Source organism: Phascolarctos cinereus, unplaced genomic scaffold, assembly GCF_003287225.1.
Source record: "Phascolarctos cinereus isolate Bilbo 61053 unplaced genomic scaffold, phaCin_HiC Scaffold_4;HRSCAF=312, whole genome shotgun sequence".
In the NCBI taxonomy this organism is placed as follows: Eukaryota; Metazoa; Chordata; class Mammalia; order Diprotodontia; family Phascolarctidae; genus Phascolarctos; species Phascolarctos cinereus.
In genome coordinates, this window is record NW_027555847.1 from 713,446,753 (window position 1) to 713,473,844 (window position 27,092).

The following is a 27,092-nucleotide window of genomic DNA, read 5'->3' on the forward strand; positions in this document are numbered from 1 at the left end:
TGACTAGGAGTCTGCAATCTTTCAGTGCTTTCAAGGTGTGATCTAGGAAAAGGTGTGAGCTCTACAAGTTCCTGACTCAGGTTTGGGTCAGTTGGCTTGTTCTTTGTTGAGAGTTTCAGTAGACTGCTGCTGGACTCTGTCACTACTAGCCTGCAGGTTCAGAGCAGATGAATTGCCTGCTCCCTTTTGACTTAGGATTCCTACCCTGGTTATTTCACTGCAGACTTACAGGTTGGGCTGAAGGCTAGAACTGAGCTCCAGCTCTGTTTGTGGGGTCAGAGTCACAGAGCTAAGTTTCTAGAACTTGTTCCTTGCTCGGTACATGGGGCTCATGCTTGTGACTGTTCTTCTTAGACCTGGAATTGGGTAATGAGTAACAGAGCTACTAAAAAGCTCCTGTTCCCAGTTATAGTTCAGGGATTTCTTATTGCCCTGATGCCTTTTGCTTTGGTGCCCCATCTTGGCCCTTCTTTGATCCCTGGCTACTAGAAAGCTTCATGTGCACTCATGGATGGATCCTGTCCACAGTCTCCACAGACTTCTCTGTCTCCCTAAGTTGTCCTGGGCTGGACAAAATGAATCACTGTAATGTTTTCTTTTCTTTTTAAAAAAAATTATTAATTTATTTTGATTTATCAACAATAGTTTACATAAGATTTTGAGTTTTAAATTTTCTCCCCCCCCCACCTCCCTCCTCAAGATGGTGCACAATCTGATATAGGCTTTACATATACATTCCTATTAAACATATTTCCACATTAGTCATGTTGTAAGGAAGAATTAGAACCAATAAGAGGAACCACAAGAAAGAGGAAACAAAACAGAAGAAAAAAATAGCAAATAGTATGCTTCGACCTGCATTCAAACTCCGTAGTTCTTTCTTTGGATATGGATAGCATTTTCCATCATGAGACTTTTGGAGATGTCTTAGATCCTTGCATTGCTGAGAAGGGCTAAGTCTATCAAAATTAGTCATTGCATAACTTGGCTGTTACTGTGTCCAGAGTCCTCTTGGTTCTGCTCACTTCACTCAGCATCAGACCATATAAGTCTTCCCAGGTTTTCCTGAAGTCAGTCTGTTCATCATTTCTTATAGCACAATAGTATTCCATTACATTCATATACCACAACTTGTTCAGCCATTCCTCAATTGATGAGCATCCCCTCACTTTCCAATTTTTTGCCACCACAAAAAGAGCTGCTATAAATATTTTTGTACATGTGGGTCCTTTCCCCCATTTGTATCATCTCTTTGGGATACAGCCCTAGAAGTGCTATTGCTGGGTCAAAGGGTATGCACATTTTATAGCCCTTTGGGCATAGTTCCAAATTGCTCTCCAGAATGGTTGGATCATTTCATAACTCCAGCAACAATTCATTAGTGCTCCAATTTTCCCACATCTTCTCCAATATTTATCATTTTCCTGTTTTGTCATGTTGGTCAATCTGAATAGGTGTGATGTGGTACTTCAGAGTTGTTTTGATTTGCATTTCTCTAATCAATAATGATTTAGAACATTTTTTCATATGACTAATAGATGGCTTTAATTTCTTCATCTGAGAACTACCTGTCCATATCCTTTGACCATTTATCAATTGGGGAATGATTTACATTCTTATAAATTTGACTTAATTCTCCATATATTTTAGAAATGAGGCCCTTATCGGAGAGGTGGGTCGTAAAAATTCGTTCCCAATTTTCTACTTCCTTCCTAATCTTGGTTGCATTAGCTTTGTTTGTACAAAAACTTTTCAATTTAATGTAATCAAAATCATCCATTTTGCATTTTGTAATGCTCTCTATCTCTTGTTCGGTCATGAATTCTTCTGTTCCCCATAAATCTGAGAGGTAAACTATTCCTTGCTTTCCCAGTTTGCTTATGGTATCAGCCTTTATAACTAAATCATGAACCCATTTTGACTTTATTTTGGTATATGGTGTGAGATTTTTGTCTATTCCTAGTTTCTGCCATACTCTTTTCCAGTTTTCCCAGCAGTTTTTGTCAAATAGTGGGTTCTTATCCCAGAAGCTGGGGTCTTTGGGTTTATCAAATAGTAGATTACTATAGTCATTGACTACTGTGTCTTGCATACTTAACCTATTTCACTGATCCACTGTGCTCTATTTCTTAGCCAGTACCAAATAGTTTTGATGATTGCTGCTTTATAATACAATTTAAGATCTGGAACAGCTAGGCCACCTTCCCTTGCATTTCTTTTCATTAGTTCCCTTGATATTCTGGACCTTTTTGTTATTCCAAATGAATCTTGTTATTTTTTCTAGCTCCATAAAATAATTTTTTGGAAGTTTGATTGGTATGGCACTGAATAAGTAAATTAGCTTAGGAAGAATTGTCATTTTTATTATATTAGCTCAGCTCACTGTAATGTTTTCTTAACTTTCCCAATCAGAAATAAGTCTATTGCATTTCCTAGATTGTTGTGGAGAAGAGATAATGGGGGCTAAGTTCAACTACTTCCTCTTACTCTGCCATCTTGACTCTGCCTCCCAAATACAAACTCAACATAGATCACCAGGAAAATCACAGGAAAATGAATGCAACCTTGCATTAAGAGAGGCTATATTCAAACACCCCATCTGCACTATTATGCTTAATAGTGACCACTGCTCTGTATCTATTTACATTCAATGAAGGGCGCTACCTGTGTATATTTGTATCTACATAATTATACACATACATATGCTATACACATTCAGATTTACAAAGTACTTTTCCTACAATAACCCAGAGATAAGTAAGACCTGTATTATTATTGTCCCCATTTTATAGGCAAGGAAACTGAGGCTTAGAGAGGTTAAGAAGATTTCTTGTAGTCTTATAATTAGTAACTGTCCAAGGCAGGATTAAAATTCACGTTTCTTTTAGGGCTACTTCTCCTAGGCCATGCTGCTTCTATTGGCTGCAGTAGAGAGCTCTGAGAAAGGAGAATTCTGTTTGGGTTAATGAGAGAAATGAGGCTCTGGAGGAGAAAGTTCATAGCTGGACCTGACTGTCTAGTTTTCTGGCTTGGATGCTCTATGTTTTTATCATCGTAATGCTAATAAAACTTCATGTAAGAGGTGAGCACTGAAGCAATAACATTGAAGGATAGCATAGGATTGGAATAAGCACAGAGGAGGAAGAAACAATAACTTCTCCTGGGAACTTTAGCTCACTTATCTCTCAATTTTCTCCTGGACTTTAGGGTTCAATGGAAAGATCCCTCTGTATTTGGATTTGGAGTCAAAAGATGTTAACCCCATATCTGCCACTTTTTACCTGTAAAACCAGGACAAATCCTCTCCTTCTCTGGGCCTCAGTTTCCTATTCTGTAAAAGGAGAGAATTAGACTAAAGATAATCTCAGTGATATTTCCATCTTGAAATCCTATGATCTAATTTGATAACCTCAAGCCCATCATGAGTTTAATTGAACTCATTATTTCTCCCACCAAGCCTGCTGTCCTTCTGGATTTCTCTATCTCTCTCATTGACAGAATCATGCTTCCTGGCACCATGGCTCAAACCTTGAAGTCATCCTTGACTTTCCCTTTTCTATCCCCCCCAACACCCAGTCATCATATTAGGTTAATTCTTCCTTTATCTCTCATTTGACTTTTGACTTTTATCCCTCCTCCTGCCACTGCAGCCCAGGCCCTTCTTGTCTCAGACCCAGACTCCTCCAGCAGCCTCTTTTCTTGGTCTTCTTGCTTCTGTCTCTCCAGTTGACCATGAGCATTTTTAAGGAGACACTTGTCTGTGTAGAACTCTCCTTTCCATGGAAGGAGGCAAGGAGCTTGCAAGCCATGGCCATGGGCCTCTCTGGCCTTAGGCTTTGCTAAATTTCTTCATTTGTGGGAAGAATTCATCTATCGGGTTAGAGAAAGAGCTGCTGATGGGGAGCAGAGGCTACCATTCTCTGGGGTATTGGGGAGGGGTGCTGAGCCTATCCCAGGCTTGGTTAGGCACTTGACAGATGGGTGGCACCATTACTGTCAGGGCCCTGACCCTGGCAAAAACAGCCAGTGTTACATCTCAATCCACTCCCAGACAAAACCTCTGTAGCCCTGGCATTCTGTCATTCTGGGGAAAATTATAATAGATAGACTTATAGCAGGCAGCCTCATTCATCATTGTGATAGGATTTCTCGAGGCCTGTGTCTCTGCTTCTGGGGCCTGTCTCCTCACACACTCACTGACCACTCAGCTCAGACTGGCCTCAAGTCACCTCCTCAAGAAGGACAATGTACTTTTAGCCTGAGACCAGAGCTGTACCTGGTGATTTCATACCCTGGCAGGGAGCAAAAAACACAGCTTGGGGAGGGTGTAAATGAAGCAAGGAAGGAGGGGAGAATCTCACCACATGGTACCTTCCCCCTCTTCCTCTCTCCTTCCTTCCCTCCCTTCCTTCCTTCCTTTCTTCCTTTCTTTCCTTCCTTCCTTCTTTCCTCTCTCCCCCTCTCTCCTTCCTTCCTTCCTTTCTTTTTACCTTTCTTCTTTCCTCTCTCCTCCCTTTCTCCTTCCTTCCTTCTCCTCCTTTCTTTTCCTTCCTTCTCCTCCTTTCCTTTCCTTCCTTTCCTTCCTTCCTTCATTTGTTTGTTTGTTTCTTTCCTTCCTTCCTCTCTCCCTCCTTCCTTCTTCTTCCTTCCTTCTTTCTTCCCTTCTTCCTTCCTTCCTTCCTTCCTTCCTTCCTTCCTTCCTTCCTTCTTCTTCCTTCCTTCCTTCCTTCCTTCCTTCCTAACTTTCCTTCTTTCCTTCCAATTTAGAGATCATCTAGTCTAAATGGCTCATCCACCCATTCATGTATCTGTTTATCCATTCCTCCCACAAGCATTTATTAAGCACCTATCTTGTGCCCAGAACTGTTGTAGGAATCAAGATTTGAACCCACATTCTCTGCTCACCTGCCTTATGTTCTCTCCTTGTGTGCATAGCTACGGCAGTTGGAGATGCAGTTGGAACAGGAAAGTGAGGAGAAGAAGATGGTCCTCCATGAGAAGCAGGATTTGGAAACCCTCATTGGGACACTTTGTGAACAGGTAGATCAAGGGGAACCATCCTTTGTCTTGGGGAGCTCCCTCCTCATTGTAGAGAGCAAATGAAGACAAGACATTTATGGTTAGGCCTGGAGAGCTCTGGAATGGACTGCTGGCTGTGAGCCAGGATGACTGAATGCCCTTCCTTCCTAGTAAGCAATCACAATAATATAAAAAAAAATGTGTGATTTTGTCAGTGCTGGGGAACTCCCATTATAGGGACTCCTTTCACCAACACAGGTTGCAGTCCCTCTGGCTTAGTTGATAAGGCTAAAGGAGTTACCAGAGTCAAGGTGAAGTCACTTGTCCTCCAGGGTCACAGTGTGATTGTTAGAGTCAGGATTTGAACCCACTTCAATTCCATGAGGCAGCTAATTATAATAAAGACAACATCAACAACAAAAACCGATTTTTGTGTTTAGCTCAGTCCCCTCAATAAAGTCAACAAAGTGCTTTAACATTTGCAAAGCAGCTTAATTACACCATCTCTTTTGAGCCTTAGGACGGCCTGTTGAGGGGGGTTATAATGCTCATTTTACAGATAACTGTGAAGTCTAAAAAGTTTGAGAGACATAATTTGAGTAATTTAATCATCTTATTAATAATGCCAGCATTTTAATAAAAGAGTGGTCACTTGGCCATCTCTTAGACCCAGGACAATCATGGCCCTGGGCGCTGGCTTATATGCCCTTTTGGAAGAGCTATGGTTCCCAGGGTGGCAATCCACTCTGACTGGCTAACAATTAATGAAGAATGAATATTACAATGAGAGGCTGGACCTGAACTCTGATTATGTCATTTACTTCTTAGTCAGCCTAGCCTTGGGCAGTCTATTCAAAGAATTTATCTCCACCCTAACCTGAGTGAAACATAGTGGCTGCCCCACCTGGGTGGGGTCTGGATGGAGAAGGCTAACTCAAGTTTCAGAAACTGTGGTCTTGAAATGAGGATAAAAGAAAAAGGGAGAAATCTGAATCCCCCCAAATCCTTGGTTATTAATAGTTACTTCTCTCACAATTAAGTGGAGATTAAGGGTCAGCTAATTGATCTTTGTACATGCTGTTGCAAAACCCAGGCTGTCCTCTGCCCCTAGAATGCTACCTCCATTGGCCTCCTGAAACCCCTACCCCAGTTGAAGGCTCCATTCAAGAGCCATATTTTGCAAAGAAGATATACTGACTTTCTGAGCTGTCAGTGACTCACCTGACTTTCCATTCACTAGGATTTCTTTTATTCTTATTTACTTACCAATGAATATGTCATGTTGATTGTCATTCCCTTGCATCCCCACCCACATCCATATTCAACAGATAAAACTGAGGTCTTTCTGTGTTCAGGTGTCTGAGGAATACAAAGAGCCAACCCTGGAGCCAGAGACATAGGTGTGAATCCTGACTCTTGCTTACTAAGGCCAACAGGATTAAGACTTGAGTTCAAATCCAGCCTCAGACACTAGCTGTGTGATCCTGGGCAAGTCACTTCACTCTGTTGGCCTTAGTTTCCTCATCTGTAAATCTAGAAAAGGAAATGGCAAACCGCTCTAGTATCTTTGTCAAGAAAACCCCAAATGGAGTCATGAAGAGTTGGACAGGACCGAAATTACTGAATGATGGCAACAACATTAAATGTTTGTTGAATGATTATAGTGATAGTATTTTTTGAAATATTTCTATTAGAAATGTCTGAAATGGAAGGAGTAGTCTGTTCTTAAAAAAGTATGTTCTAGCTGTATAGAAAGTTTATTTCTTTGGACCCAATACACCAACAATCATTTATTATCCACCTACTGTATTCTAAGCAATGTGCTAGACACTGGGGATGGAACACAGTGCTCCCCGACAATCCCAGGCAGCTTTTCTATACTTGAGAAGTACTTGGAAACTCTCCAGTGAAAGGTACTTAACAACTGCATTAAATTGACTTGTCTTCATATCAAATGGTGTATGGGCTGACAATCTTTTCACAAAACAACACCAATCATCATTTAAATTTATTGGCTAATAATTCACCAGCTTTGTCGGAATTTGGATGTCTCGGCTGTAAAATGAAAATCTGCAGAATGACATTTATTTCCCATTAACCTAATGAGGTTCTATCCCTCCCCCTTCTAATCCAATAGAGGAAAACCAGTGGTGACAATGACTTTGGTGGTGACAGTTGTTATCTCTGGGTGGGAGGAGGTGCTAACCACCATTAAGGACCAGTGTTGCCCAGGTCCTTCACACCAGGGCAACAGTGGCATTTTAGACTACTGACAATGGGCTTTGTCACTCATCTCATGCTATCCATGGTGCTGAAATCAATATTAGAGTCATTTATATACCCTGAGATCATAGGAGCAGAGATTTAGAGTTAGAAGAGGCCTCTGAAGCCATCTAGTATTTTTAGGAGGAAAAAAAAAACTCAGGCCAAAAATGATTAAGTGACTTGCCCTAGGTCACACACATCATGGGGAAGCCCTAGTTCTCTTGACTCCAAATGATCCTCATTTCTTTATATCACACTATCCTGTATGCAAGTACTGGAAAGCTCTTGATAATATTCCGGCAGAGACGCAGGATGAGTGCTACTCATCTGTAGGTAGGAGTTGTGTGACAGGAAGATGTCATTTGCTAGACAACTAGGAAAGGAAGGGGGCTTGTAGGTGAGCAAAGCCACAGACTTAGGAAGGGATGGGAACTTCATGGCCCCAGTCTACTATCCGACAAACATTTATGTAGCATCTACTATGTTGTAGGCACTGTGCTAAGCAAGGAGCTACAAAGGCTGAAAGTAATCTCTGCCCTCAAGGAGCTTACATTCTGCATGTGATTTCTCTTTTTTTCCTCACCTCCTTCACTCCATACTCTATGGCTGTGCCTGGAGCAGCTGTCTCTCATTGCCTACCATACTTTAACATAGCATTACAAAATCTCCTAGTTGGAAAGAGACTGCAATGGTCCAACTGGACCAACCTACACCTCAAGACCCCCCCCCCCCACAGCATTCCCAATGAGTGCTTATTGTGGCCTTTGCCTGAAGAAGTCCAATGACAGTGAACCCATTTACCTTCCAAGGTAGTTTTTTCCATTTTTGGATAGTTTTTTTTTCTTTTCCCACTGCCATTAATTCTCAGTTGGCTTCTTGGCAATTTACCCATTGATCCTGGCTGGACTGTGGTATTTCCTATTAGGGACAGCCCAAAGGACCCATCTCCTACACGTCTCCTGCTCATTTGTTTCTCAGAGCCTGGTGCTGCCCAGATGTTGGTGATCATTCAAGTAGCTATTGGAGAGCAATCAGAGACAGAGGCAGGGTGGAGAAGCCCACTTGGAGCTCAGGGTCAGCTGTTTTATCAGAGGCCACCAGAGCTAGAGAAGAAATCCAGGCCTCCATCTAGTTCCTCTAAGCTAGGGGAAATACATTTCTCTTAACCTGGGGTTTGTGGACCATGGACAGATTTCAAGGAGTATGCAAATCTGGATGGGAAAAGGATTACATCTTTATTTTCACTGACCTCTAACAAATTTAGTATTCCCATCAATTAATAAAAAATATTATTCTGAAAAGGTTTCACCTGTCTGCCAAAGGGGTCCATGGCATGAAAAAGGTTAAGAAGCACCACCATAAACTAAGGTACATTCCAGGGACTCCTGGAGAGGAATAATAAAGCACAGTGTCAGGAGTGCTGGATTTAAAGTCACGGGTTCAAGTCTCAGCTCTGCTGCTTAATAACCATGACCTTGGACAAGTCACTTAACCTATTTCCTTTTCTGCAAGATGAGGAGTATTGGATTAGATGACTTTGATCACCTTTCTAACTTTAAATCTATGATCCTGTGACTCCACATACCCTCAGACCTACCTTGGTACAGATGAAGAAAGGAAGAGAGAAAGGAGAGGTATACTTGGGATCACCTTGGCATCTCTCCAGTGCCCATAGCCTCTCACTCCAAATCCAGAGCTTTTTCCCTTGATCATCCCATGTTTGGTATAGATACTGGATAGAGGATCAACTACTGGAGGGCAGGGATGGTTTCCTTTTTGAATTTGTCACCCCCCCCTCCCCAGACAACTAATGCAGTCAGACACATAGTATATGCTTAATAAGAGTTTGTTGAACTGAGTTACCTTGAATTCAAATGCATTAAAGTGAAGCCCCAAAATGCTGGAGAAATGAATTGCTTTCTGGGTTGTCAGCAGATTCTAGTCAAGTAAGAACTAGACGTGTCTTGTCTATTTTCTGGGAGTTTTGGTTGTTGAAAAAGCCTGTCAGTTTCTTTCCCAAAGAAGCTTAAGTTCAGACTGACAGAAAGCTCCAGGGCTAGGTGACTGTTTTGCTTGGGGAATTTCACAGAAGGAAGGACAAGGACATCATTGCTTGGGTACCTGCGCACAGGCATCCCACTTGGTTGGCTGCTGTCCCACTCTCCCTGCTCTCCTCCAGCTCCTTAGATGCTGAGGAACGTGGGCACCAGCTTCTCTAAGTTGCTAATGTCGATGCCTTTAAGCCAGCTCCCCTGGTTCCCTGCAGAAAGCCCTCATCTGGCAATGTTTAGCCTGGCCTTCCCCTCCCCCCTCCAGGTTGCAATCTCTAATGAGCAGGCTTTGTCTCTGTCTGAGCTGTAGAGGTGCCCTGGCACCTGGCAGTAATAATGAAAAGCCACCGTCTGGGTTCCTCTGCCCCACAGCATCCTCTCACTCATCTCCTTCCCCCTCTGGTTGGTCTTTGTCAGTAACCTTGGTAACGGTGGCATATATGTGGAATGGGGTGAGCCATCTCTCTAGCAAAGCCCCTGTAAGGTTTATTCTGCAGTGACTGAATGTTGATAGCAGTGCCCTGGGTTTGCAGGACTCTAAGGTGTTAAATCTCTTGGGCCAGGATTTGCTTCCACGAATGAAAGCAGCCATGTCTGTTAAACTCCCTTTGCAGAAATGAGCTCATTTACAAATTAACTAGCGCGCCTGCACATTTGGTCACTGGGGCCTACTGAAGTCCAGAGAATTCAGGGCTTCAAAAACAATATGGCGGCATAGTCAATGGAGAATCTAGGTCCCAGGCACCACTTTGGCATTTATTATCTCTATGACCTTGAGGGGAAAGGGAGAGAGAGCAAGCATTTAATAAGCATGTTATGTCCCAGTCACTGTGCTAAGGGCTTGACAAATAATATCTTATTTGATCCTCCCGACAACCCTTCCCGGTAGGTGCTATCATTATCCTCACTTTACAGATGAGGAAACTGAGGCAGAAAGAGATTTGTCCAAGGTAACATGGCTAGGAAGGCGCTGGATTTGAACTCAGGTCTGTCTTACTCCAAGCCGAGCATTCCATCCAAGGAATGCATACAGTATATAGAGTAAGGTGCCTCAGTTTATACTCCTTTAAAATAAGGATAATAAAAATAAAAGAATAGTGGAAAGAGAGAATGAGATATGGAGCCAGAAAACCTGGATTTGAATTGTCATTCTGCCCCTTATTAGCAGTATTACCCAAGTCATTTAACATCTGACCTTTGTCAAATGAGGGGATTCAACCATTTGATATCTGAGTTCCTTTCTTTTTTCTTTTTTTTTTTTTTTGCTTTTTTAGGCAATTGGGGTTAAGTGACTTGCCCAGGGTCACACAGCTAGTAAGTGATAAGTGTTTGGTCTGAGGCCAGATTTGAACTCATGTCCTTCTAACTTCAGGGCCAGTGCTCTATCCACTGCACCACCTAGCTGCCCCTTTCTGAGTTCTTTTCTAGGCTCACATTTGTGACCTTCTCATACTCGTCCCTTCCTCCCAAGTTTGTGGGGAAGAACATGCCTTGCATGAACCCGAAAAGTCCTTCCTAAAGGAGAGCTAATGATAAAGACAAAGAATTCCATAGAGTTAGAAACCTGTGTGTTTCCAAATAAAAAAAGAAAAATAAGGAAAAAACCTCTCTGTATTCCCAAAGTGAATTAAAAAAACCAGCTTCCTTAAGTTAATAATGAATTAGGTTGATGCATTTGTTTTGTTAGAAGAAATTATACCCTGCCTGCTATGAAAAAGGATTCATGGCAGCATAGATAATGAATTTTAGAAAGAAATAAATGTGTTAAACAAACAAACAAACTTTCATTGCTTTAACAGAAAAAACCAAGCCTGTTTTATTAACTTAATTGTTTTTATCTCATTGCTTTTTCAGTATTGTTAAAGTGTTGTTGGTTTTTTTAATAAAAATCATAAGCTTATATGTAAATGCACAAAAAACGCCCTAAGTCTTAAATCATGTTTTTCTTCATGTGTGGAAATTAATATCAAATTAGCTGACTCTGTGTCTGGAGGGTTGATGTGTCAAAGCCATTATAACGATCATGAAATGCCCCATGGCATCAGAGGACCTTCCTTCTGATACCAGCTCTGAGACTTACTACTTGTATGGCCTTGGGCAAGTCACTAGAGAAGTGGATCTCTGTTTCTTTATCTGTTAGAGAAGAGGGTTGAACTTGAGGACCTCTCGGAAACTCTAAGAAGGAAGGAGCCAAGCATTTATTAAGCTAGTACTATTGCCATGCATTGCGCTAAGCACTTTGTAATTATTATTTCATTTTATTCTCAAAGCAACGCTGTGAAATAGGTGCTGTTATTTCATAGATGAGGAAACTTGAGGCAGATAGAGGTTAAGTGACTTGCCCAGGGTCATACAGTTGGTAAGTGTCTGAGGCTGGATTTGAACTCAGGTCTTCTTGACACTTACCCTATTGCATCACCTATTCGTTCAACGACCTCATCACCTCTGACCCTATAGGCCAGTGCTTAATGGTTTTTCTTTAGTGTCTTTCACCTTCTGATAACAAAGGCAATTGTGCTCTTGGGTTGGCCCAGTTGGAGAGGGCTGATTTCTACAGCTGAGCCCAAGGAGTGGACTTGTTTAATTCATAGCCTCAATTCATTTTCAGGAGCCAGGGTGTTCCATGTGAGTGGGCATGTGCCACCTTTCATGTCATATGGAATAGAGCTTCAGTCTCAGAGTTGGAAAAGACGGCAGCAGCCAATAGGAGCCAAGAGAAATCTAAACAACATCCCCAAGAAGTGGGCCCATCTCCCCTTCCCCCCTTCCAGATGACATGTCATAGCCAACCTCCATGCACTTGAACAGTGATTATAGTCCTCCATCCATCATGCTAAAAATACCATCCCTAGCTCTGCTTCTCAAAACCTTCCTTCATTGCTCCAATCATATATTTCTTCTTCTAGGAAGACTCTCCTTTGAGAATCTTTCTCTTTGTCTTTCTTTCTTCTCAAATTACCTTGTAATTATGTATCTCTACACTCATTATATCTCTCCTACCAGTAGAATGTAAACCTCTAGAGGGTTAGGACTGTTAATATAGGATCACAGAATTTTAGATTCAGAGCTAGAAAGGACCTTGGATCTGTCCCATTACAACCCACTCATTTTCCTTCAGAGCAAACTGAGGCCCAGAGGACTTCAGTGACTGGCTTAGAGTCACACAGCTGCTAAGTAAGGAATAGACTTGGGTTTTACAATAAGGTCCTCTAATGCCAAACCCAGCACTTTTCCCATGGTTTCATTCATGTCTCTGAATTCCCAGGACCTTATGTGCACATAGTAGGCCTTTAAATAAATAGTTTTGAGAATCTGGGATGAATGATCACAATAGGCCAAGGCACTGTTCAAATTAAGGGACTCTGCTTAAGTAATGAACCTCTAGTCCCTCTTGCTTCCATTCAAGGCTAACTGGTGTGCCTTCGGTCTCCAGATTGGTCATCGAGACTTTGACGTGGAAAAACGCCTCCGCCGAGACCTGCGGAGGACCCATGCCCTCCTGTCTGATGTGCAGCTTCTCCTGTCGAACGCTGAGGACTCCCAGACAACAGTCAGTAAGGAAGAGCTGGAGAAGGTTCATGTTAAGGTAAGCCATACTGGGCCTCTGGGCCCTTCTCATCAACCTTAACATCAATGACCTGGATGAAGCCATGGAGGGCACCCTCATCAAATGTGCAGATGATGGGGAAAATGGCTAACATTCGATTGTAGAGTCCAGATCCAAAAAGGTCTTGGCAGGCTAGAGTCATAGATTGAATCTAATACAATGAAATGCATTAAGGTTTTAAAAAATAGACTGTATGGGAGGGGTAGAATGGGACCAAAAAGGGCAATTCATGTGGGAAATGGCATCACTATAGGAGATCATGGGACCGTCAGTGAAGAGCTGAGAGGGACATTAGAAGCCATCCAGTTTAATCTGCTCATTTTACAAGTGAGGAAACTGAGACTCAGAGAGCTTTGAGGCATTTAGGACCCTGCCCAAGGTCACACAGGCAAGTGGCAGCTCAAAGAATCACCAATGAGATGTGGCAGCCAGGACATCAGATGACATCTTGGGCTGCATGGTCTATAGTCAGAGGGTCCAGGATGACCTGGAGGTGAGAGGTGAGAGGTTCCATTGCCTTCTGCCCTTATCGGTCGAATCTGGAGTCCTGTGCTCATTGCTGGGCCCCAAGAGCTGGAAGCTATCCAAGTGAAGATGGTGAGGCAGTACGGAACAATGGGATCTGAATTCTAATCCTGCCTTTGTCAATTGACCTTGGACCTCACTGGTCCTCAATTTGCTTATCTGGGAAAGAAGACAGTTCTGCTAGATGCCTTCTGAGGCCCCTGATATCCCTATCTTAGGGGTTATTAGACTTGTTTATGTCATATTCCTCAGTGAGGCCTCTGGACCTCTTCCAAGAATAATGGTTTTAAGTGCATAAAATAAAATACACAGGAAAACAACTTTATTTAGTGAAGTTATCAGGATATTAAAAACAAAACCCAACAAGTTTATGGGCTGAAAATAAAGAGCTCCTGCTTCATCTGTAATCCTGTGATCTATAGTCACAGGAACTAGTTGGAGGAAATGGGAATGTTTAGAATGGAGAAGAGAAGACTTAGGTGTTGGGGAATGATTGCCATCCTCAAACACTTGATGGGTTACCGCGTGGAAGAGGGGGATTGAATTATATGGGCTGGTTCCAGAGAAGAGAACCAGGAGCCATGGGTGATTGCCTGTCAAGACTGTCATAGATGGGATTTTAGAGACACATTGAACTGAGTGGCCTCTGTGGTCCCTTCCAACTCTCAAATTCTACAGGTTCAAGTCAATTCAATAAAACAAGCATTTATTAAATGCGTATTATGTACGAGGTGCTGTGTTGAACACTGGGGATACAAATAAGAAAAAGAGTGTCTTTGCGCTACAGGGGCTTATAACCTAATGAGAAAAGAACCCGAGGGCCTCAGTTACAATTCTGCCTTTGTCCATCACTGACTGTATGACCTTGGGCAAGTCACTTAACCTCACTGGTCATTGAGAAAAGAAGACAGTTGTCTGGTTTTCAATATGCAAAAGAAAAAGAAAAGGGGTGGGGGAGGGGCTCACCAGGGAGACCGTGGTGTGGGGACGAGATGTTCTGTGGAGCTGAAACCAAGCTGAGCTGCTGATGGAATATGGAGATTTACCTGGGCGTTCTCTATAAAGATAGATTTTGGAGGAATTTATCACCTCCCTTGAGACTTCCAATCAAAAGAGAGGGGCAACTAAGGGAGCTGAGGTGGTGTTGAGTATCAAACTCTGGGTCAATCTCTACAGGGATGAGACTTCAGGCTATCAGCTTATCCTGGGGAAGGGGGGTGGGGGTTGCAGCATGATATTCAGTGGAATCAAGCTAAGCAGAGTCGCTGATGAAAAATAGAGAAATACCTGGTTCATTGGAGAGTGGGGGCAGGCTTTGGCTGAATGTGCTCAAATACTTCCCTGGCTCTGTGATATCATTGATAAGATGTTCCCTCCAATGATACAAATTGCAACCTACCCATGCCTGCCCTTGCTGGGTGACACTTGTCTATGTCCTCCCATAGATTCCTTCCAGGGAGTCCACCCAATGTTGAGCTGAGTTGAATGAGGTGGCTTAGTGTAAGACAGGGAAAAAAAAAAAAAACTCTTCCTAACAATTTGAGTTATCTGAAATGGAATAGAAGATCTTGTCAAGGAGTCCAGTTTCCCATCATGGGAACATGACAAGAAATCTCGGTTGCAGAGTGAATTCAACAATAGCGTGGATGATTAGACTCAGCTCTCTTCCAATTCTAAGCTCTGTGAGCCAAAGACTCCTCAGAAACTCTGGGACGAATTGTGCTCCGAGGCAGGCGGTGCAATCGGTGGTTGATGAGACGGGACACTGTGAAATTTGGAACTGGTCCCTGTCGATTGGTGTTTGGCATGCTGATCTAAGCCATGAAGAATGTCAGAACGAAACACCAACCCTGCAACTCAGGATCCTCCAGGAATCATAGATTGTGAGGTAGAAGGGATCTTGGAGGTCACTTATTACAGTCTGCTCACTTGCCTGGAGTCACCCAGGTACGAAGCAAGAAGCTGATTTGGGATTCAAACCAGGTCTTCTAACTCCAGACCTGGGTCTTTCCCCATTGCTTCACTTACAGATGACTAGAGTCAGAGTCAGAGGACTAAGATTAGAATTCTGACTGCTCTTTGCTGCCTATGTGACCTTGGATAAGTCACTTCCCCAGCCTGGGACTAAGTTTCCTTGTCTGTGAAATTAAGGGGTTGGACTAAAATATCTCCAGTTTTAATATTCTATGAACCATGGAGTCTGGTAGGTTTGGTTTCATAAATTCATCTTCTGCACACATACAGGCATTAAAGTTGTCTCTTTAATTAAATTAACATAATTAGTATGGAAGATTCTAGCCCTGCCCCTGACTCATACTGGCTGTGGGACCCTAGGCATTCCAGGGAACTCTCTAAAGCTTTAGATTGCAGAACAAGAGTTGGCCTGTGCTGGTAGGAGTTTGCTCCCTAGGAGCTCCCAGCCCCCATGAAATCACACTAGATTTAATTTGTCCTTCTTTCTCTTCTCTTCTTCTTAGTCTCCCCTTCTCCAGCCTCTGTTGATTCCTCTTGACTCCCTCCACATCTTCTGGGCTTTATGCACTGCCTATGAGCATTCATCTTTGTTTTTCGGCTCTCTTCTCCCTTTAATGGGACCCTGCCATCTCTTTGTGGCCCTTCTGTCCTTCCCATTAGCTCAACCAGCTGGCTCCAGATTGCTTTTCCCCTGGCATATTTAGAGACATAGAAAATTCTATCCTCTCCTCTTCTTCTTCATTTCCTATTCCTCTTCCTGCCCCTTTAGCCCCTTCATCTTCCCTATTACTACCTTCTCTTCCCTTTCCTCCTCCCTCTCTTGTTCCTGTTTTCTCCTTCTTTTGTCCTTCCCTAGCCTTCTTCTCCTTCTCCTTCCTTCTCTCCATCTTCTCCTTGAAATGAGCCTCTTCAAATTTCTAGTCCTCAGTTTCCTCATCTGTAAAATGAAGGGAATTGCATCAAATTCCCTTTCAACTCAGCTCAGAATCTTCTGCCCTGCCTCAGCCTCAATGTCTCCTTGTTTAAAATTAGGGTTTGAACTAGATGGCTTCAGAGGTCATGTTTGGAGGAAAAGCTTTGCAAATCTTTCAGCATTAAATAACTTCAAATCTGGTCATCACCTAAGGTTTCTTCTTACTCCAAATCATGGAATCATCGACCTGAGACTAGCAGGGACCCTGGAGCTTGTCTCCCTCATTTTACAGTGGAGGTAACTGTGATCCTCCCCCTCTTCCTCCTCCTCCTCACCCAGCTTCTGCTTCCCTCTTACTCTATATCCCCCTCTCCTCTTCCTCGTGCCTTTCATGCCCATCATGGGCTGTTTTCCCTCCCCTGGTTGAGAATATTCCCAGCCCCCTTGGATACAGGCCTGTCAGGGGCAAGCTGCTTCTGCATATAGCCCCAGGATGTAGCCAGCCCTGGCAGCTACTTCCATCGCTGCCCAGCTCTAATGCGCACTGGTTCATCAGGGGTCTAATTAATAATTAAATAGAGAAAGAGAGTAAGCAGGCTGATCTGCCTGCAGTGGCCAGAAGCATCTCTCCCCCTGCAGTAAGGCAGATGTGGTGGATTGCATCAGGAAACAAACAGGACTGCTTGTCTAGAATTGGAGGGAGGGCAAAGAGCCCTCTATTTGAAGTCTGAGAACCTTGGCTTGAATCCAGGCCCTGCTGCTTTCTGGATTTAAATACTGCCTCACATGCTTATCTACTGGATCACCCAGAGTGAGTTCATTTCACTGCCCTGGCTTTAGTTTTCTCACCTGTAAAATGAGGGGGCTGGAGTGGAGTAGGGGGTGACATGATTGGACCTGCACTTCTAGAAAATCACTTCAGTGACTGAATGGAGGATTGACTGGAGTGGAGAGACCTGTGGCAGGCAGACCCCGCCAGCAGCTATTGCAACAATCTGAGTGTGAGGTGATGAGAGTCTGCACGAGAGGGCTAACAGGGTCAGAGGAGAGGAGAGGGCACATTCAAGAGATGCTGCAGAGGTGAAACTGACAAGAGATACTACAGAGGTGAAACTGATGAGAGATGCTGCAGAGGTGAAATTGACAAGCCTTAGCACCATATTGGATATGGGGGAGGTGAGAGATGGTGAGAAGTCCAGGTTGACTCTGAGATTGTGTGGCCTGGGGCACTGGGAGGATGGTGGTGCCCTTGACAATAATTGGGCAAGTAGGAGGTGAGGATGGTTTAAGGAGGAAAGATAATGAGTTCTGGTTTTGACCTATTGAGTTTAAGATTTCTACTGGACATCCAGTTCAAGATATCTCAGAGGCATTTTGTTGTTGTTAAATCATTTTTCAGTTGTGTCTGACTCTCTATGATCCCATTTGGGGTTTTTTCTTGGCAAAGATACTGGAGCGGTTTTCCATTTCCTTCTCTAGTTCATTTTATAACTGAGGAAACTGAGGCAAATGGTGTGAAGTGACTTGCCTAGGGTCACACAACTACCAGTAGTAGCTATCTCAAGCTGGATTTGAACTCATGGAGATAAGTCTTCCTGACTCCAAAACCAGTGCTCTATCTACTGAGGTAATAATAATAATGATGATAATAATTAGCAATAAAAATAGCAATAGCCAACATTTGTATAGTGCTTCCCATATGCCAGGCACTTTACATTTGATCCTCACAACAACCCTAGGAGGTAGGTGCTATTATTATCCCCATTTTACAGATAAGAAACTGAGACAGGCAGCAGCTAATTAACTTGCCCAAGATCACACAGCTAGTGTCTGAGGCTGGATTTGAACTCAAGTCTTCCTGACTCCAGGCCTGAAACCATCCTCTATGATACTAGAATATGAACCCACATCCTTGCGCTCCCATGCTGGTGCTTTTTTTTTTACTGTATTGTTAGCTGGGGACCCCCTATACTTAATTGCTAGAAGGGTCCTTCCATATCATCTGGGCTAATCTCCTCAATTTATAGATGAAGAAACTGAGGTTCAGAGAATGGACATAATTGGCATTCAAGGTCCTACACCTGGTTGTAGCATCAGCAGGATTCAAATCCAGATATTTTAATACCCCAAATTAGCATTCATTACATTATGCTGATGGCAGGGCCCTCTTCAGGGATTGCTCTTCTCCCTTATAGACTCATAGGGACATTAGGAACCATCTAGTCCAATCTCTGTCCCCCTGCCCATTTTATAAAGGAAGAGACTGAGGCCCAGACTGACAAAGTGAGTCATCAGATCACCCTGCAGGTGGGACTTAGCAGAGCTGGGTTTACCATCCCAAGTCACCTGATTCCAGATCCTGATCACTGTACTCGTCCTTCCCTTCCCAAGAGAAGACTAGCGAAAGGAAAAGGCTGTATTTTGGAGGCATCATTCAGAGGCAAACACACATGGTTCAAGACTCTGCTCCCAGGGAATCCTGGTCCTTCATGAAGGTGACTAGAATGGAAATAGAGCTCCCTGCTCTGGACTCTGGACCTGCGGGCACTTCTCCTCCTCCTCTGGTGATCATCAAAGGGAATCTGAAGCCTTTGCTTTGGGTTTTGGTCGTCATGGAAATAGCTGGTGGAGGTGGGGTCAGGAGACAGTTTGCTTTTGTTCCCAAGCACAAGTATTCTGGTTTCCAGGAATGATGGGAATTGAATAAAGCAGGGACTCCCACACTGGGAACGGCATTTGTGGGTGTTTTCCCTCCTTCACCTGGGAAGGAGCTCTCAGGTGAGATTTCTTAGTCGAGTCCAAAGGAGAAAATCCTTCTCTTTCCTGGGCCAGGTGTCTTCTTTGTGGCCAGGGTGTGAGTACTAAGGATGGGCTGAGCCTTGGGAAACCCATTTCAATTCTACTCTACTCAATTATATTAAGTACCTGCTGTGTGACTAGCATTGCGAGGCTGTTGGGGATTCAAAGACAAAAGAAAAACTTTCCCTTCTGGTTGGGGGAATCAAACATGTATGCCAATTAGCAATGATAATGATATTTATCTAGTGCTTTATGATTTGCAGTACCCTCTACATATATTATTTCATCCCTACAATGCTCCTGTGAAGTAGATGCTAATATTATTCCCATTTTGAAGTGGAGGAAACTGAGTCTGAGAGATTAAGTGACTTGCCCAGAGTCACATAGATAATTTGAGGAGGGAGAGGGGGCCAATTTGGGGTGGGGTGGGGGATGATCTGTGAGCTGGGACTTAAATGAGGCTTGGGATTTTAAGAGGTGGAAGTGAGGAGGGGGGACATTCGAGGCAGGGGGCACAGCTTGGGCAAAGCTGCACAGCAGGAGATGGAGAGCAACAATGAGGCCAACTGAACTGAAATTTAGACTGGATAGAGGGGGAGTGCTTAGAAATGTCAGGACAGGTAGGTTGGAGGCAGATGGTAGAAAGAGAAGCAACAGGAATTCACCAAATGAGCTGCTCTTTATCCTCAGAACAGATTCCTTACCCTGTGAGGCCCGGAATGCCGTCCCTCTCTCTTCACCTCCACCTCTCAGAATCCCGGGCTTTGTTCAATTCAGTTCATCAAGTATTTATATCAGCTTAGTGCTTCCCCCAACACCTAGCACTCTACATACAGTAGGCATTTAATAAATGTTTGTTATGTACTGTGCTGGAGTGAGGCTAACTCTGGGACAGAGTCCAGGCCCCAAACCGTACTGATTGTGTAATGGTGAGCCATTACTTTCACTCTCCTGAGAATCAGGCTCCTCATCTGTAAAATGGGAATGTTCCCACCTCTGCCCTATAGGCACCATGTTGGGAAAGTGTTTCAAAAGACTTAAATTACCATGAAAATGTGCCTTGTAATGGAAAAAGTGCTGGGTTCAAATACCTTGGGTGGGTCACTTAAAACCCAGTGCTTAGCACAGGACCCTGCTTTTTGGTCTCTCTGATTTCACCTATGATCTCTGAAAAACAAACAAACACACAAACACACAAACAAAAAACCCAAATCTTCTAAAGAGAGCAGAGAAAATAGACTAGGAGGTATTCCAGTTCAGGCATTCCTCCACTGGCTGGTGTCAGTAACCAGACATCAAAAAACATTGGGTCAGAGAATTTGGAATCATGGCCTGGGTTTGAATCCTGTCTTTATGACTTACTTGTTTGATGACCTTGGTCACAATTGATGTTCGGGGGCTCCTGACAGTCCTTGTTCTAAGGCCCCTCCCAGCTCTGACATCTCCTGTTCCAAGGGCCCTCCCAGCTCTAACATCCCTTGTTCTAAGGCCCCTCTCGCCTCTGACATTCTGTAATCCCATGAGTACTACTTACTTAACTTCTCGAGAACACACAGACTGGGGAAACAAAGGAGAGGTTTTGCCTTGATTTAATGACACCTGTTCATTAGGAGCCAATTAGTAATTAATCCATGTTGAATGTCTCCACTGGAAATAAACTAATCCAGAGACATAAGCAATTCCAACAACATCCATATATAATTGAGATAATGGTTTTGCATAAATAACATCTGTGAGGAGCAGATGTTGGCACCTGGCTGGGAGGGGAGGATGGAAGGTGATCTCTGTGGTAGAGCAATTTGCCAATTTTCCACTTTGCTCTGACCCAGAAAAGGGAAAATGTCCCTTTGTTCCTTTTGTATCGACCTATCACAAGCTGCCTAGCCCTCCAGAAAGTCTCCAGAAACCGTTTTTCTCCCTTCTTGGCCCTGAGAACTTGGCTCTAAACCACAGCAGGCCTATTGGGGAGGTTAAGTTTACCCTGGGTCCTGACTCTAATCTCTGCCCACACTGGTGGGTGGTAAGGCATGGGTGGTACCTGAATTAGCTTTGGAACCAGGAATAAAATTGCAGGCGAATGTCTTTCCCTTTCTGAGCCTTATTTTACTCCACAATAAAATAGGGGATGGGGTGAGAGGATGGAGTAAAATATTTCTTAGGTCCTTTCCATCTCTGAATCTTGGGGGCAGTATGATGCAGTGGTCAGAACACTAGGTTCAAACACCACCTTATTGCTCTCCTTAGGTCATATCACTCCCTCTCCAATCTACACCACTGCCAAAATGATATTTCTAAAGTATCGCTCCCTTGCCATTTTCCAAACCACCTTCCTTCTCTGGTTTTTGCCTTGACACGAGCCCCATCCCCTGCCTGGAATGTCTCCCCACCTCCAATTCTTAGAATGCTTACCTCCTTTCGAATCTCTGCTCAGGTACTGTCTTCTACAGGACGCCACCCAGCTATGCCTAGCCATGAGGACTCTGTCTCTTCCAGTTAGGTTGTGTCTATTGACCGGTGACTGTATTGAGTCTCCCAGCAAAGGCAAGCCCCTTAAGGTCAGGGATAGTTTGATTTTCATCCTCCCTAACTCTTCTGATTTCCAACCTTGCATCCCCAGAGCTTTGCAGAAGTCTTGGCACACACTAGGTATTTAACCAATATTTGTTGAATTTAATCCATTTGAGTAATTGAAGTCAATATCCTCACTATTTCCCAAATAGGGAAACTGAGGCATTGAAAGAAAGGGCAAATGAACTGACAAAGCTGCACAAGAAGTACAGGCCAGGTTGGAACCCAGGCCTCTCTGCTCCAAATTCGGCAGCCTTTCTAGGTCTTATTTTTTGAATTCAGGTCGAAATGCATCAAACATCTAATTCTGTTTTTTTCCCTCGTAGTGCTCAGAGTAGAAACCATATGCCGAAGCCCAGGGTCTTGGGCGTGGCAGGTGCTCTGCGATAATCTGGAAACAGAAGGGGAAATACTTTTGCACAGAGCACAGTGAGGCAGTGACAGGCTGATTTGTCAAGTGACGTCTTACCCATCAAAGAGGGAATGTTACTGTCTCCTTTGAGCCTCAGCTTAAGCATTTGTAAAATGAGGAGTTGAATTAAATGGTTTCTAAGCTCTCTCCCAGCCTGGACATCCCCTGTTCTAAGGCCTTTCTCTGCATTGCCGTTCTATATTCTAAGGCAGGCATATACAACATATGTCCTGCGGGCTGCTCCTGCCAAAAGATGTTCAGTGGCCAGCAAAAAATGTAAGGTTGTCACTGTGCACTCTCCTGTTTGTCACATGACCTGTCACAACCAGCCATCATCGTCTGTCTCTAGTCTAACCTCTCCTCGACCCAAAGAAGTTTAGCCAATTTAATTTTGGCCCCTACTTACTGCCAAGGTGTGCAGGTCTGTTCTAAGGCCTCTCCCACCTCTCACATTGTGTTTCACCCAAGTCTACAAGTTTCCATCAAAGTTTTCTGTCAGCTCTAACATCTGATCTTTCCCCTGGATGCCTTGACATTGTAGATTTCTGTGAACCATGGGAGCATGGGCTCAGATATTGGGAGCTAGACAAGTGGGGTCACCATAATATCTCTGTCTGCAATGGGGTAAAGCAGTGGTGTTCCCAGTTGTGGCATCAAGGTTCAAACTGGAAGAGGATGGGGGGAGGGAAAAAAGATGGATGAGTGGACATAGATAACAATAACAATCATACCAGCTCCCATTTCTGCAGTGGCTTATGGTTACAGAGTACTTTCCCACTAATTTATTGAGCAATACACCACTAAGCCTTTATTAAGAACTAACATCCATTCATCTCATCTGATATTTGAAACAGCCCTATAAAGTGGGGAGGGCAGGTGCTTTTATTCCAATTCTAGGGTTGGGGAAACAGATGTCACTTATCCAAGACTGATGTCTTGCTCACTAACTCTCTTCTGTGCTTCTAGGGATTTTCACCTTTCTGCTCCTAGATGTTACACCTCTCTTATTGCAGGCAAAGAGCATATGGTATTTTCCCCGTATTGCTACATTCTGTGGTTGACATGTTGAAGGTGCAGTTACCTGAGGTTGCCAGATCTTTGTCTATTGAATTTCTGCATCCACTCCTCCCCATCTTGCAACTTGCAGCACTGTTTTTTTAATTTAATGTAACACAACATTTATTTCCATTAAAGTTCATTTTATTAGATGCATTAATATAAAAAAGCCTTCATTAAGCACCTGTTTTGTACAAGTCACTGTGCTAGGTAATGAGGATACATACAAACCCAATGTTCTAGGCTCTAGAGACCTTGGGGAATCCTATCTCTGTCATCCGTGGATTAGGTATGCCTTCCACCTGGTTTTGTGTCTCCTGCCCATTTTATAAGCTCACTATCTATATTAATGTAAGCCATTTATCCAAGCCATTGATTAAAAAAAAATACATAGAAAATCACCAAGGACAGCTCCTTGGACACTCCCCTAAGAGGGCTCCTTCCAAATGTATATTGAACCATTAGGGGGTCCCCCATTAAAAAACGCCCCACGACCCTTAGCTGTTGTATTGTCTGGGCCACATCTCTCCATTTTCCCCACAAGAATCCCATGAAAGATTCTGAGAAATGCTTGTCAAAAATCTAGTTAAAGTATGTGTAATACATTGTCCTCATCTACCAAATTAGTCACCCTGACAGAAAAGGGAGTGAGGTTAGTCTGCCTTGACTTGCTATTGATGAAGCCGTGTTGGCTCTTCATGGTCCCTGCTTCCTTTAATAACATATTCTTGAATTTTTGTGAGGCATCAAAGTCAAACTTGCTGGATAAGGTTTCAGACTCCACTTTCTTCCTTTTTTTGGGGGGGGGGATTGAGACTGGCCTGTTGCCTTTCATCCATTCTTGACAGGCTTTCAAAGATCACTCCCAGTGGTTCAATCATCATATGTCTGGCTTTTTTTTTTTTCAGTAACCCCTATGCAATTCGTTTTGGGTCTGATAACTTCAATTCATCCACAGAAGCTGGCTGCTCTCTTCCTACATCCTTGCATATCTTGGATTTTCAATTCCTTATTTGTAATTGCTGGAGGTCCTCAAGGATGCCATGGTCTCTTAGGTCCCTTCCAACTCTATATTTAGTGATATGGATACTCCAAAATGGAATGGTCTGCCTTAGGAAGTAGTGAGCTCCCCATTGCTGGAAGTCTTTAAGCAAAAGCTGGAAGACCATCTATTGGATCTGCTATGGTGGTTATTCTTATCTTAGGCTAGGTATACAGATTCCTAGTAGTGACCAGGCTGCCTCTTGGCCCTCTTACCACCCCTGCATCCCCATGAGGTAGGGAAGAAGATACTGGACTTGGAGTCAGGAAGACCTGGGCTCAAATCTTACCTCAGATACTTATTACCTCTGTGACTCTGGCCTCATTTTCCCTAATTTTTAAACTGAAGAAATTATATGACCTCTTAGGTCCCTTCTAACTGTGAGCATACATCTAGGAAGTGATCTCAGATACCATCTGGTCCAAACCTCTCATTTTAAAGATGAAGAAACTGAGTCCTAGGAAGGTAAATGGATTTGCCTAAACTCACATTAGTAGGAGGGTGGTGAATGTCAGAGCTGGGATGAATGATGGGTTTCGGGTCTCAGATCCCTAGGGTAGCTGAACCAGAAAAGACATCAGGGAAGGTGGTCAAGGTCATCTTCTGCTCTTTCAGATGCCTGCAGGCCCAAGGAGTCCACTGATGGCTATTCCAGCTGTGCCCAAGCCAACTGCATGGATCAAGGGCTTGCTCAGGGCCAGCATTTCAAATTCCAAGTGCTTCTAGCAAAGAGGTGATGGGGTGTTGTAAGGGCTGCCACCATCATCCCAAAAGATCAAAGTCCCTCTGTGTGTCACAAGACAATTATAGGCAGAGAAAGCATTCTCGGCAACTGATTGAGTCAGTCCTATTCTCTTAAAGAGAAATGAATAAAAACAGGGTTTCCTTTAAAGCTTGAAATGATTTACGCTCCATCCTCCACCTGTGGGACTCACTTTCTCATCTTGTGGTCCTGTAACTATTATGAAATTAGAACCATGTAATAACACACCTCTGTGTTATATATCTTAAAGGAGTGGGGCAGATACCATGATCCTTAGAGTTTAGTGAGGTTATGTGATCTGTCTGAGGTCCTACAGTTAATTTATATCATCATCTGTCATCTTCCATCAAGGATTTGATAGTGACAATAGTCATTATTACAGTAACTCCTATTTATATATGAAATATGTTTTAGGGTTTTTGGTACCCAGCACATAGGAAAGCACACAGTAGGTACTTAATATATGCTTGTAGATTGGTTTGCACAGGGCTTTACTCTTTGCAGAGTGCTTTCAATGCATTATTTCAATTGATTCTCACAATACTTCTCACGGAGGTGCCTCCTGGGGATTCTGCTTCAGTTGGGTGGATTTAAACCAGATAGCCTCTGAGGTCTCCTGAGTCTGAGGTTCAATGATTAAGAGGTTGCTGAGCCTTGCCTGGCATCTCCTCGGTGCTGCAGGCTGTCCTTTCCACTTAGGACTTTGGATACAGTTGTCATTTCCCTTTGGGATGTCTCTCCCCACTCATTTCCTCTCCCCCATGGGTCCTTTTGGCCCTATGGCCTCTTTTAAAATCCCCAAGGTGGTTAATGTCTCTGTTCCCCACATAAATACCAAAGAGAATGACAAGGCTTAGCTGATTTGTTCCTTTTCCCTTAAGTTCCCAATTGGCATGGTTTGACATATCCTCTTCCTTTTCTTTTTATAAAAAGAAAAATAAATCACAGCGAGATCCAGGCATATGACCCTTGTGAGAGGCCTGAACAGGTGCTTGGGTGGCTCCTGTCACCACTAGGAACCCCTGAGCTTCCAGCCTTGGGGAATTGGAGACAAGAAGGGAATAATTAGGTGCCTTGAATTGATTCAGTGTTAGCTCACCTAAAGGCTTCTTTATCCTCTGTGTCATAAGCCATGACGAGAACGAGCATTTAGTTAAAAAGGGAAAAAAAAAGGATGGATATCATGACTCCTTTTTTTTCAAATGTTCCCCTCCCCATTACCCTAAAATGGGCATTTCCATTGTCTCTTGAAGATTAACAGGGCTGGGGCTGAGAGGCAGGACAGGGGTGGAAAACCCACTTCTCTCTTCTCTCATGAGGAGACCAGGGAGGCTGCCCCGCCCGCTGTGATAGAGGGAGACAAATGAACTTGGGATAGCCATGTATGATTGTGATTATTAGCAATAATGGATAATAATGATAGCTTATATTTGTACAGCACTCAATGCCTTAAAAGACACATTTGCATCCATTCTGCCACTTGAGGATAATAACAGCTTGCATTTCTATAGAGCTTTATGGTTTATAGATTCACATCCTCTATTCTATGCTCTCAGGTTCTTTCCCGCTCTGACATTTCCTGTTTTTAGGGTCCTCGCAGCTCTGACATTCCACATTCTAAGGGCTTAATTATCACTAAAAAAATCCGTGTTCTATGACCCTTCCTAATTTTCTCAGCAGGATGTTTTTATGCACATTTTTTGATTAATTTATTTTGAATTATCAACAATCACTTCCATAAGCTTTTGAGTTTATGCAGATTTTTAAGAAGAAGAAACTGTGGCCCAGAGAAATAAACTAACTTGCTTGGGATCGAATAGCTTGTGAGATGAAGATCTGAGACTTCCACCCAGGTCTTATGACTTCAGTGTATTTTTTATCCAGTTACACTGCTTTTGACCCACTACAATAGCTTCATAGAGTACACAAGGAAAATATTATTAGCCACCAAAAGAAGCAGTGAGATTAGGGATAGGCCATTGCCTTAGGCACCAGGAGAGACAGGTTCAAATCCTGGTCCTGCCACTCACTTACTTTGTGGTCCTGGGCAAGTCCTGTCCTTTCTCTGGTCCTCATTTTTTCTCATTATTAAAATGAC

The 27,092-nt window shown here is 43.3% G+C and overlaps 1 protein-coding gene across 1 annotated transcript in view; it reads left to right on the forward strand.

Annotated features, from left to right (window-relative positions):
- MYO18B (myosin XVIIIB) overlaps positions 1–27,092 on the forward strand; it is a 330,341-nt gene that overhangs the window by 183,540 nt on the left and 119,709 nt on the right. Inside the window, 2 exon segments of the mRNA XM_020996632.2 lie at positions 4,936–5,040; positions 12,769–12,921. Of these exon segments, the coding sequence (XP_020852291.1) occupies positions 4,936–5,040; positions 12,769–12,921 (258 nt within the window).